The sequence below is a fragment of the Pleurodeles waltl genome, chromosome 4_1 (genome assembly GCF_031143425.1).
Source record: "Pleurodeles waltl isolate 20211129_DDA chromosome 4_1, aPleWal1.hap1.20221129, whole genome shotgun sequence".
In the NCBI taxonomy this organism is placed as follows: Eukaryota; Metazoa; Chordata; class Amphibia; order Caudata; family Salamandridae; genus Pleurodeles; species Pleurodeles waltl.
Genome location: NC_090442.1, coordinates 1,012,778,388 through 1,012,791,019, shown reverse-complemented (window position 1 = coordinate 1,012,791,019; position 12,632 = coordinate 1,012,778,388). Strand labels below are relative to the sequence as shown.

General features: G+C 45.5%; 1 protein-coding gene across 1 annotated transcript in view; it reads right to left on the bottom strand.

The window, feature by feature from the left end:
* Window positions 1-12,632, bottom strand: part of LOC138288350 (V-type proton ATPase subunit S1-like) — a 321,316-nt gene that overhangs the window by 190,362 nt on the left and 118,322 nt on the right. Inside the window, exon 6 of the mRNA XM_069229885.1 lies at window positions 7,156-7,241. Coding sequence (XP_069085986.1) covers window positions 7,156-7,241 — 86 coding nt within the window. The remainder of the gene's footprint in view (window positions 1-7,155; window positions 7,242-12,632) is intronic.

Below are 12,632 nucleotides of genomic sequence, written 5' to 3'. Positions count from 1 at the left end.
TGGAGTGGAGTGGTGCAGGGTAGAGTGCAGTTGCGCACAGCGCATAGTGTAATGGCATTGGGTAAAGTGGTGTAGAGTGCAGTGGCATAGAGTGCAGTGATGCAGAATAAATTAAAGTGGTATACAGTGGATTGGCGTACAGTGCAGGGGCATAGAGTTGAGTGTTACTGAGAAAAGTGCATTGGGGTAGAGTGTATTGGCAGCCATAGAGTGTAGTGGCATAGATTGCAGAGTTGCAGAGTGGCATAGAGTACAGTGGCATGGAGTGGACTTGTGCAGAGTAGATTGGTGTGGCCTAGACTGGAGTGAGGTAGAGTGCAGTGGTGAAGAGTTCAGTGGTGTACAGTAGAGTGGTAGAGGGTAGAGTAGATCGGCACAGCATTAAGGGCCAGATGTAGCAAACAGTTTGCGAGTGTGTTTGCTATGCAGAAATGCATTTTGTGAGTCGGAACCGACTTGCAAAATGCATTTCAGAGTCGCAAATAGGAAGGGGTGTTCCCTTCCTATTTGCGAGTCGCAGTGGTATGCAACTCCATTTGCGACCGCATACGCGGTCGCAAATGGAGTCGCAGTTACCATCCACTTGAAGTGGATGGTAACCCACTCGCAAACGGGAAGGGGTCCCCATGGGACCCCTTCCCCTTTGTGACTGGACCCCAAATTATTTTTTCAGAGCAGGTAGTGGTCCAAGGGACCACTACCTGCCCTGAAAAAATCCGAAACAAAAGGTTTCGTTTTTTTTTCTAAGTGCAGCTCGTTTTCCTTTAAGGAAAACTGGCTACACTTTGAAAAAAAAAACTGCTTTATTTAAAAGCAGTCACGGACATGGAGGTCTGCTGACTACAGCAGGCCTCCATACCCGTGAGTGCCCATAGTCGCTATGGGGCCGCAATTTGCGACCCACCTCATTAATATTAATGAGGTGGGTCTTTGCGACCCCATAGCGACTCGCAGACGGTGTCTGAGACAGCGTTCTGCATAGCAAATTGCGAGTTGCAATTTGCGAGTCGCTCGGACTCGCATATTGCAAGTCGCAATTTGCCAACTTCCTACATCTGGCCCTAAGTGGCTTAGAGTGCAGTGGGGTAGAGTGGAGTGGTGCAGAGTGCAGTGGCGTGGAGTGGTGTACAGTGGCACGGTGCAGAGTATAGTGCAGTGGTGTGGAGTGGCGCAGAGCAGAGGGGAGTATTTATGGTGTGGTAGTGCACTGCCATTAAAGACAACACATTTTCAATTGAAAAGGCCATTACATTTGCACAGAAATACTGTTTTACTGATGAAACTATACAGTGCACAGACAAAAATGTTTGGAAACTGCATTACCTATTTTAATGATTTGTTTTGACCATACTAGATTATTTGTTTCCAACACACTTCAGAAATTTAAAAAAATGTGCTTCATTTGTGTTCCTAATTCTGATATATTCTAAAATACTTACACAGTTTATTTAAATGTTGATGTATGCTAGAATGAACTCGTTACTACCCCCAGTATCCAGCAAGATTGTCACATAAATTCTCTCACTTTGAAGTCAGAGAAAGAAAAGTAAACGGAAGACAACGCCTGACATTTGACCTTGGTCTTTCAATGCACAGCAAATGTGATGACATAAGAACAAGATGCATTGGCCTGTTTGGAGAAAAGGAGCACTTGGAAGGATACTGTAAATAAGGTTTTGGCAAGGAAAGGTAGAAATGCACGCTGGAATGCCTAAAACAAATAAAGCCAGCAAAGTGAAAGCAACAAAATGTGAGTTACAAAAACTACAAAGCCAATGGCAAGCAATGGGTAGAATGCATTCCCACGTCAGCTTTCTGAATCTCCTCAAGATGTATTTAGCAAACTAGACAGCTATGATGTCTGGTAGGCTACGACCTAAAAATTACATTTGCATCAACTGACCAATGCAAATGCAACATTTCACTGTCAAGAGAAAAAGTGACATTTAGTCTAACAAGCCTAAAATGACATTTTGCACAAGGTTGCTGGTCTGTTCATTGGTGCAGAAGAGTGCAATTCTATAGGCCCACCAGTGCAATCTATGTAGTAAAAAGTTTCACTGGTGCATTATATGTAGCCCGGTCCTTGCTGGTGATTACTTTAGTGCAACAGACTACTTGCCATGCAGGGAATTAAAAGATGTATGCACTGACTATCTGTGTTCAGAGGTCACATCTTAAGGACAGCTGCATGACCATCTGTCATTGATGATCTGATAATGCCTACCCCCGCACCAGGAACATAAATTGAACAATTGTTCAAAAAGACCCCTTTTCCTTGCACAGCTGGTACCGTGCTTATGACTTATTTTGTTTTACATTTGGAGCAGCTTAAATATTATGCCAGGTGTGTTTATGGGTGCCAGTTACAGAAGGCTGAAGAATATGGCTCCAAAATGGCTGAGGTCAGGCCAGGCTTTAAGGATATCCACATGAGATAACTGTGTATGTATACAATCAACCTTAATCATTCACATGGTCAACATTATTCTGAAATCCTTACCTGGATGTGGACTTTGCAGATCAAGGTTGGACCGTCCTCTACTAGTCTCTATTTTCCTTTTGTTCCCTAGTGCTTTATACTGAAACATTTATCCACAGACATGCAATGCTCCCATATTCAGTAACATGAACACTGTGCAATAACTCCTTGCAGTTTCTTTGCCACAGCCGTGAAGTACCTCCATCCAACCTACAGTCTCAGGTTTCTGGAAGGAATCACTCGATCTGGCTTTAACATTGCAAGCTACTACCCAGATGATCATGCTGATTGGTCACTTCAGTCTTTAGATCAGGGGTCTCCAATTTGTTCTGTAAAAGGAGCTACTTATGTTCAATGAATATAATCCCGAGCTATTAACATTAAAAGTGTTGTAACAGTGACCACATCAAACAATATTATATTAGTGGCAACCCTGTGCAAAATTGCTAGCAGTGCTCAAATCAGGGTATCAGGCATGGTTGCCAGCAGTAATTTTTAAAATGCCATTACCAGTTTTGAATGCCTTTACAAGGGTAATACATAACAGACACAGTTGCAGTGTGCCAGCCACAAAGTTAGTAATATTAGTAATAGGTATTCCTGATATCACATGAGTTATCACTCAGATATCGACTTTGAATATTTGTTGGTAATTCAGCATTTTTCTACAAACATCAGCTTGTGTGCTCTGAAAATACACACACTCTCAATATTAGTATGCATAGATTAATCCAACCAAGCAAAAGCTTGTCATTTAGTAGACTGGGCTTTACAAGTAGCTGGAGAGCACCCTGGAGCTTACAAGCTACTTGTTCGATAAGCCTGCTTTAAATCAACCAGCCTGACTCCAAACCCGCAATGGACCATAAAGAACACGTAAATGCATGGGCATTCAGTGAATGAGTCAGCTGAGCCACACATTCAATAGGTCATGCACTGAAACTGGTGTTCACACGTAACACTAAAGCTACAAACCTTTGGTGCAACTAGAGATGTGGTTGGATCACTAATCACCATCCATCTGACTAATAGGTCTGCTAAACGTTTTGGCAGAAGTGCAAAAGCCAACATTTTCTGGACAAGCACCACAACAAAGACAGCTGGAAGAATTCAAAGATTTTTACCACAAGTTGACAGATCTGATCCACAAAATTTATTGGACCCAGGGGTTCTAACGACAAATCTACACCATAGTGTTAATAACACTTTGAACTAGTTGGACAACGACAGTTTGAGAAAATGGAAAACTAGGCTGAAATCTTCCAAAGAATAGTTTGCCAGAACTTTGGCCAAACTGCAACAAAATACCATTCCCTGGAAATTCAGAGAAACAAGTTACTACTTTTCGAAGAAGCTAAGACATATTGGTGGTCATTTTGACTGTGGCTGTAAAAAGTGCCTACCACCAAGGTAATGGCCACCAAAATACCGCCAGCACGGCTACCATCCGTCCACCATATTATGAGCACTGCCGGACTTCCGCCACAAGAAGGGCGGAAATACGGCAGTGTTCATGGTGGTGGACGGTGGTAAGGTGGCGCTGCTACCACCAGCACTGCCATGCCAGTAGAACGCCGCCAGCCATATCATGACCTGTGATACAGCCTGGCGGTGTTCTGCTGGCGGGGCGCTACTGGCGATAGCAGCGCCCCTTCCCGTTCCCTGACGGAAGACCTCCTTGACAAAGGTAAGTCTGGCTTCCAACAGGGGAGGTAGGTGGGAGGATGGGGGTGTTGTGTGTGTGTGTCTCAGTGTGTGCATGAATGTGTGAGTCAGTGTGTGAATGCGTCTGTGTGGATTGTGTTGTTTGCGTGGTTGTATGCGTGAGTGAATGCGTGAGTGAATGCGTGTAAGAATGGTGAAGTGAGTGCGTGTCTGCACGTCAGTGTGATTGTGTGTAAGAATGTGTTTGAGCATGTTTGGAAGTATGCGTGTATTAATGCGTGTAAGCCAGTGTGTGTATGAATGCATTTATGCCAGTGTGAGTGATTGGGTGTATGCGTGGTGTGTGTCTGCGGGTGTGTGCATATATGGAGGGGTGGGGGTGTTTGGATCAGATGGGGTGGAGGTGTGTGTGTTTGGATTGGAGGGGGTTGGGGAATGTGTGTGTTTAGATTGAAGGGGTTGAAGGGTGTGTGTTTAGATCGGGGTGGGGGTGTATGTGAATGTCAGGGTGGGGGGGCTATGTGTGCATGGGGGTGGGGAGCTTTGAAAGGAGGGAGGATAGGGGGTGTCAGGTGTGTGTTGGGGGTGGTGGGGGAGCTACCTACTGCTGACAGGGAAGGAATTCCCTGTCACCGGTAGGGCCTACCGCCATGGTGGTATGCAGGCTCATAATGCCGCCGGCAGTACTGTGCCGGTCGCTGGGCTGGAGATTGATATCGCTGGCCCGGCGGCTGATACCGCCATGGCAGTATGGGTGGAGAAGTGCCGGGTTGGCTGCAGCCAACCCGCCATTCTCATAATGTGGCGGTATGTACCGCAGCCTGTTGGAGGTACTACTGCCGCATTTACACTCACCGCCAGGGTCATAATGACCCCCATTGTATCGTACTGTTGAACTGATGAAAACTGCTTCCTTTGAAATCTCTGTAATACCTGATGCTTTTTTGATTTTTTTACTGCTGTTCTAATTTTCACATTGTACTTATGTTATACATAGCCTGTTCTGTTATCTCACCTCTGAGGTATACAGCCTCCCTCCCATGTTTGGCACCGCTAAGGAAAATGACGTGCTCTGAGTCTGGATTTTTTTTTTATTATTATATCTCTTTTGAGGGTTCTTTCACACTATTCTCATGAAAATGGGTGCACCTATTTATTTGAGTTTAATTTCATGTCACAAGTACTCTCATTTGATGCAATATATGAATAAACCTATAAACATCATGCACATTGGGGAGAGATTAGCATTAGAGGCTCGTTGCAGGCGGGCATGTTGCTGTTTTGCATAACAATTTTGAACTTAGTTTGTTTTGCAGAATAATTTGTTCCGATTTCCCTAAAGGGTGCAAAGAACAGTTTGACACTAGCAAAAATTATTCTAAGAAGTTAAAAGGCGTAAATTACCAAAGTTTTTAACGAGGCATCAGAGCTAACAAATGAAATCATATAGTATGAAATGGCTTACCTAGGACACGTAAAGCCCTCGTTATGCTTCTCTGCAGCGCGGCAGGGAACGACTGAGTTTTCAACACTCCCGCTCTCTTATTCATTAAGTACCACCGTACTTCTTCTCTTTCTTAAAATATCCAATATATATGTTCCCACCAATACACATCCTTCAGCATCATCATGTACATATACAGATGGATGCCGAAGACACTCACATTCACATTGGATGAACGACCATTCAGCGAGCAAGGCAAATATTAACTAATGACCACCGCACAGATGCAACTGGAAGAAAGAAACATATTTAGCTTGAATGGAGCAAGAATAGAGATTCCGGTCCTCGGAAGGTCAAACAATGACATATTTCCTACCAAATTCCCCGAAAAGTAGCCTCAAGTTATTCGTCACAGATCATGTGTTTGCTCCATGAATCACCATAGTCATGTTAACCGACACCCTTCTATGCTGAGGGAAAACCTGCAGTTCCTGCAAACTGATCACCGGCTAGCGATGGCAGTGGCCCCAGCGATGGGTCCGACTACTGCAGCATATTCTGGGCTCCCAAAACAAAACACTGTCAGTGGCAAACTGCAGGGACTACACAATCCCACTCCATTGGCATTCAGTGAAGTCAAAAATCACATTGAAATGACCCAGAAATACGTACGAACACTTTGCAGTCGAGGGATCCAGTTAACTTCACAATCGGACCCATAGTTCCCCCTGGATATTACCATTGGCCAGCCAACCGGCACTTTATCAAAATGACCATCAAATGCTTGAAACATGGAGGCAGATATTTGAGAGCCATGGATCCCAGACTGTGGTAATCCTTCACCCGTATCTTCAAAGCACATACAAACTACCCCTACTTCCAAAACGTCTGATAACAGACTTTAGGCTTCATTCTACTGATTAATGACAACGATATAGGTGGTAATGGAAGGATTCCATTCACAGGTTCGACACCTCCCACTTAGTTGGAGTCTACCTACCGCCCTTTTCTGTGTGTGCATTTTACAAGATTTTTCTTTCACAGGACACTGGTGTCAGCATCAGGTGAAATGCCATGACTGTATTTAAAAAAACTAGATAAATAAGCAACAAATTCACCTTTATTGATATGAGGTTTATCATCCAGCACCACAAATACTTGGAAAAGCCTCCTCCAAGCCACTAAATTACAAAAAGGATTATGGGTTATTTACATGATTTATTCCGCCAAGCCTACAGACGTCTTCATTTTTTGCTGTGATTATGGTTTGACAGCAAATCTGGCCTGTGTCAAAAATGGCTTTGTTGGTGTCAATTGCAGTTTACAAGAAATATTAACATCGCACCCACTAAGTTCCATTAATTTTTTACTGGGGCAAACAAAACATGTAGTGTAACTATTAACACTGAAAACGGAAGCTGTCTTATTTATTAAGGACTGAATAGATGATTTATTGTGCTGGTGGCTGCAAGTGATGATCACATTTGAAGGAATGGACTAACCTAAACACTCGTTGAATACTTCACAAGACTTGTGGGTCAATTAAGACTGAGGATTTACTCACCTTTGAAGGTTTCAAAGCAGAGTAGATTGCTGAAAACTCCATTGCCTTTCCTCGCAGAAATTCTGTCAACCTTCCAATTTTTTCCTCTACAAGTGAGAAGGATAGTCAGTGAGTGAAGTTAGTACAGTTTTTCACCATCGTTTGGCAGACACATATCAATGCTTGTACACCATACTCATTAAATCAATTCTAGTTTTTATCATTGTGAAAGGCGAAACAGCGATAACAATAAAAGTCGAGAAACAAATGAGTACAAAGTAGATGCATTATATCAATAATGATAAAGATCAAAACACTGAGTGCACCATGGGTAAATTAAATTTAACAGTGGCCAAAGAGGTCATGATTAGGAATAAGATCAGTAATAAACGTACTATCCTTGTAGAAGGAAAAGGATTCCAAAGATAGTTAATTGACATTGACACTCTAAGCTAAGAAAGTCAACTCTTTCTGAATAGGTGATCTATCTTGGCCATAAGCGAGCCTTTGTATCATTGCAATATATTCTCTATCAACTTCTTTTGAGTGTCAGGCAACCTTGTTTCTCAGTGCCTGTGAAGCCTTGCTGAAAACACAGACGCAACAGAAAAAATGGAGGTGAGAACGATGTAACATGAATGCCCTCCTGAGCGCACTCAAATTTGACACTGCAGTTTGGGTTTAGGTCCTTCCTGCCATCTTCTAACTCGAGTTTTCAAAGGCAAGCATCACACAAGGAATGTAAAGGTATGGTTTAGATTTGAAAACGAGTGTTTGTGCCTGGAGGGGTACAATTGAGTTTAACCACTGATAGCCCATTGAAGGAACTTGTGGCCACGAAACAACTGAACACCAAAACATCCAAAGTTGTGTTTTGGAAAAAAGAAGTCTCAGAACTCAATGTTCTTCCTACTCTAACAAACTGTAACAATAATAAAAATCCCCAGTAGTACTATTTTTTAACTTGTCACTAGAGTCCTGTAGGTGATGTATTTACTGTCGGCCAAAACGTAGACAGTAAAAAGGCACCATTTTAAGCTTCAAATACCATTAAAATCCACCAGTTACATTTAACTGAAGTAACTATAACTTGTGTCCATGCCATGCACAGTGTTGCCATCAATGATTTACTGGTCTTGGCAAAGGGTCAGAACACTAAAATGTAAAGGCAGGCCCATTGGCTTTATCAGGGGGTCAGCACCTCAACAGATATAAAGTAGACAGGTTGGCTTTGTAATTTATTCACCACAATATTTTATCAACAACGATAATCCAATGTATTACCATGTATACCCATGGCAATACTTAATAATAATCAGGACAAAAATATTTTCAATAAAGCATGTTTAATCCAGAGCGGTAGCTTAAGTCAGAGCTCCGCTCCCAGCCGCTCATTTATCCTGATTATCTACGGCATTCGCCAACCAAGATCTGCTCCCTGCCGCGAGAGTGGTGTCAAAAGCAGAGGATCCAGCGAGCGCTGCAGCGTGGCCGATCGGGCCTGAAAAGGAGTGCGCAGGTGTGCCGTGAGGCTGACGGGATGGGCCCACTCCACTCTCTCTCCGAGGTTATTGGTGTGCACCAGCGGTGGTTCTGTGGCCAGAGTGAGTGGGGGAGCTGCCAAGCCGAAGACAGCAGGACTCGGACTGCGACCCGGTCACTGTAGGCATGACACAGGCCCAGTGAGGAGGTGAAACTGCAGGAGAGGGGCGCGGCTGAACGAAGGGGTTCCTTGGCCCGTGTCCCTTGCCCGTGTTACGGTGTGCCTGTGACAACCCGGGCGCCTCTGGAAGCTGTGGCTGAGATCCCCATGGATGGAGGCCCCGAGGAAGCCTGTGGAGGCGCTTAGCGGGACGGCGATGGGGACATGAATGAGCCAGAGCGGCCGAGTTAACTGCCGACAGGTGGGCCTTGAGAGCCCCTCCTCCACCCCAGGCAAGGATACGGTCTACCAACGGGGATGTGACGCCGCAACCGCATCTCTGGGTGAGACCAGGCACGCCGCAAGGACCTCAAGAATACACTCACTGGCAGCCCCTACGGAGATACGCCCAGGAAGTGGAGCGAAAGCTGGGAGAACCCAGCACGCACAGACAGAGTGTGAAGACGATGAGAGAAAATCCCAGTTGCAGGAGCGTACGCTCCTAAAATAGACTTAGACTTTGAGCTGTGAACTGGGAGGACTCTCATTCTACAATGCCATATTATGGCTATAAAAAGACTGCCTGACAAGACGCTAATGCGCTAAATCTAGAAGTGTCGAGATAGCCAAGGTCCTGGACTCACATGCCACTTTCATATTAAAGTATGAGTTCACAGTGTAAAACATAGCTGGAATTCACCCAATGCCAGTAGCTGGTCCCATAGTAAATCACTTGATTCTACACTAGGATATTAAACCACTGTAACTGTACACAAGATCAGACAGGCCTACAACTCTACTGACATCTGGAGTAACTTTAGTTGATGCCCACCTCCTAAAATACAAGAACAGAGTGTAAACACTGCAATGACCGCTTGTCAGACCGCTGCCTAAAACTTTGGCCTGGGGTTCACGCCCATTCACAAAAGCCACAGAGGTGAATGTCTCTCCTCCACCCTAGTGTGTCCACCACACTCGGAGGACAGATGGGAAAGCCTAAAAATACACAGCCGACCACCCTGACTACGGACAACTCAGCGGCACAATCATTACCTCTAAATGACACTACTCATGCCCTGCAGTGCCTAAATGTCACCCTTCATGGCCACTCCTCTAAATTTGAGAAAATTCTACAGGCCATACTGTGCACTAAAACATCCCTGGAGTCCAGGATTGATGGGGTTATGAGAAAGTAGCCTCTTTCTAGCATGGTTACCGCCACTTTTGGCCTGTTTGTGAGTGTGTGTCAGTGTGTTTTTACTGTGTCACTGGGATCCTGCTAGCCAGGAACCCAGTGCTCATAGATAAAAACCTATATCTCAGTGTGTTTTGCCTGTCTCACTGGGATCCTGGTAGCCAGTACCCCAGCGCTCATAGTTTGTGGGCTAATGTGTGTGTCTGTATATTGCTTAACTGTGTCACTAAGGCTCTGCTAATCAGAATCTCAGTGCTTATGCTCTCTCTGCTTTTAAATTTGTCACTATAGGCTAGTGGCTTAATCTACCAATTTCAATTGGCACACTGGACCCCCCTTATAAGTCCCTAGTATATGGTACCTAGGTATGCAGGGCATTGGGGTTCCAGGATATCCTTATTGGATGCAGCATTTCCTTTGCCACCCATAAGGAACTCAGACAAACCCTTTCACAGGACTGCCACTGCAGCCTGCGTGAAATAGTGCACACATTATTTCACAGCCATTTTCCCTGCACTTGAGTAACTTATAAGTCACCTATATGTCTAACCTTCACTTGCTGAAGATTAGGTGCAAAGTTACTAAGTTTGAGGGCACCCTTGCACTAGCAAAGGTGCCCCCACATAGTTCAGAGCCAATTCCTGGAACTTTGTGAGTGCGGGGATGCCATTACATGCGTGCACTACATATAGGTAAATACCTATATGTAGCTTCACAATGGTAACCCCAAATATGGCCATGTAAGGTGACTAAGATCATGGAATTGTCCCCCCATTCCAAATTTGGAATATGGAAGCCAATTCTATGCATCCTGAGGGCTCTACCATGGACCCCCAGTACTGCCAAACCAGCTCTCTAAGGCTTGTAATGCAGCTACAGCTGCTGCCACCTCACCGACAGGGTTCTGCCTTCTTGGGGTCTGAGCAGCTCAGAGGATTTCCTCTGGGAGCAGAGTGTTACGCCCTCTCCCTTTGGAAATAGGTGTTACAGGCTGGGGAGTGGTAGCCTCCCCCAGTCTCTGGAAATGCTTTGAAGGGCACAGATGGTGCCCTCCTTGCATAAGCCAGTCTACACCGGTTCAGGGACTCTTTGTCCCTTCTCTGGCGCGAATCTGGACAAAGAAAGGGGGAGCGACCACTCCCCTGTCCATCACCACCCTAGGGGTGGTGCCCAGAGCTCCTCCAGTGTGTCCCAGACTTCAGCCATTTTCTTTCCAAGGCGTGGGGGCACTCTGGAGGACTCTGAGTGGCCAGCCCCAGCAGGTGACGTCTGAGACCCCTCCTGATAGGTCCATACCTGATAAGGTAGCCAATCCCCCTCTCAGGGCTAGTTAAGGTCTCTCCGGTGGGTTCTCTTAAGATTCTACTTGCAAGTTTCCAGCAGGAATCCTCTGCAACTACTATTTCATCCTCTGACCTCTGATCAACCGCAGCCAGCTCCAGGAACCGCTGTAACAGCAACAAAGTATCCATAAGAAATACTTTTCCTCTGCAACTTCAGCTCCAGCCAACAACTGCAAAAGTTTCCACAGTGTGCACGCTCTGAGGACTCCCTGTCTTCACCCTGCACCAGAAGGACCAAATAAATCTCCCATGGGGTGACGGAGTCACTCCCCTGTTCACGCAGGCACCTTCTAAGTCGATGACCAGTTCTCTTGGACTCCTCTCCTGGCGACGAGCGTGCTCTTTGGAGCACAGAGGGTCCTGAGGTCCTGCTGTCCCAATTTGGAGGAGGTGAGACCTTGCCTTCCCCCAGAACGATAGTACCCCTGTGCACTGCGTCTTCTTACCCTCCTGAGGCCTGTGCTCTATTTGTAAAATTCCTTCATGAACAGCCTGGCCCGGGTCCCCAGCACTTTATCCTGTGACGCTCAACTTGCTGAGTTGATCTCCGGCGGCGTGGAACCTTCCTTTGTAGTGCTGCCCCAACTGTATTTTGCACCTCCTTTGTCCCCGTGTCCTGGGACTCCTGTGGGTGCTATCTGGTGCTCTCAGGGGTCTCTGAAGTGCTGAGAGCCTCCTCTTCCTCCTTACACAGAGTTGAGGCCCACAGGTCCCTCCAGGGTCCAGATAGCGCCTAGTTGATGCAAAACACAACTTTGCCGGAACCAAGGCTTGTTGGAGGAATCCAGTGCCAAAACTCACCTGCATCCAACTTCACGACGTGGGACATCCTTTGCATCACACAAGAACCCTCTGGCATCTTCCTAGGGTGCATTTCTGCAGTCTTCTTCTGGATTGGCAGGGGCTCCTGTCCTTCCTGGAACTTCTTTCGACTTCTGGACTTGGTCTCCTTCCTTTGCAGGTCTTCAGGTCCAGGAATCCACCGTTTGTTGTTTGCAGACTTGGTTGGTTCTTGCAATAATTCCAATCACGAGGTGTAGTGTGTCCTAAAGGAACTTGCAGTACTTTACTCCTGCTTTTCTGGGCTTTGGGTGGGGTTATTTAATTACCTTTACTGTATTCTTACTCTCCCAGCAATTCTGCACACACTGCACTTGTCTAGGGGGGCATTTGTGATTCGCATTCCACTTTCTTAGTATATGTTTGTGTTGCCCCTAGACCTATTTTCTCCCATTGCGTTCTATAGCATTTGCTATTGTTTGCACTATCCTATGTCTAATTACTTGCCTTATTTTGGTGTCTAGAGTATATATTGTGT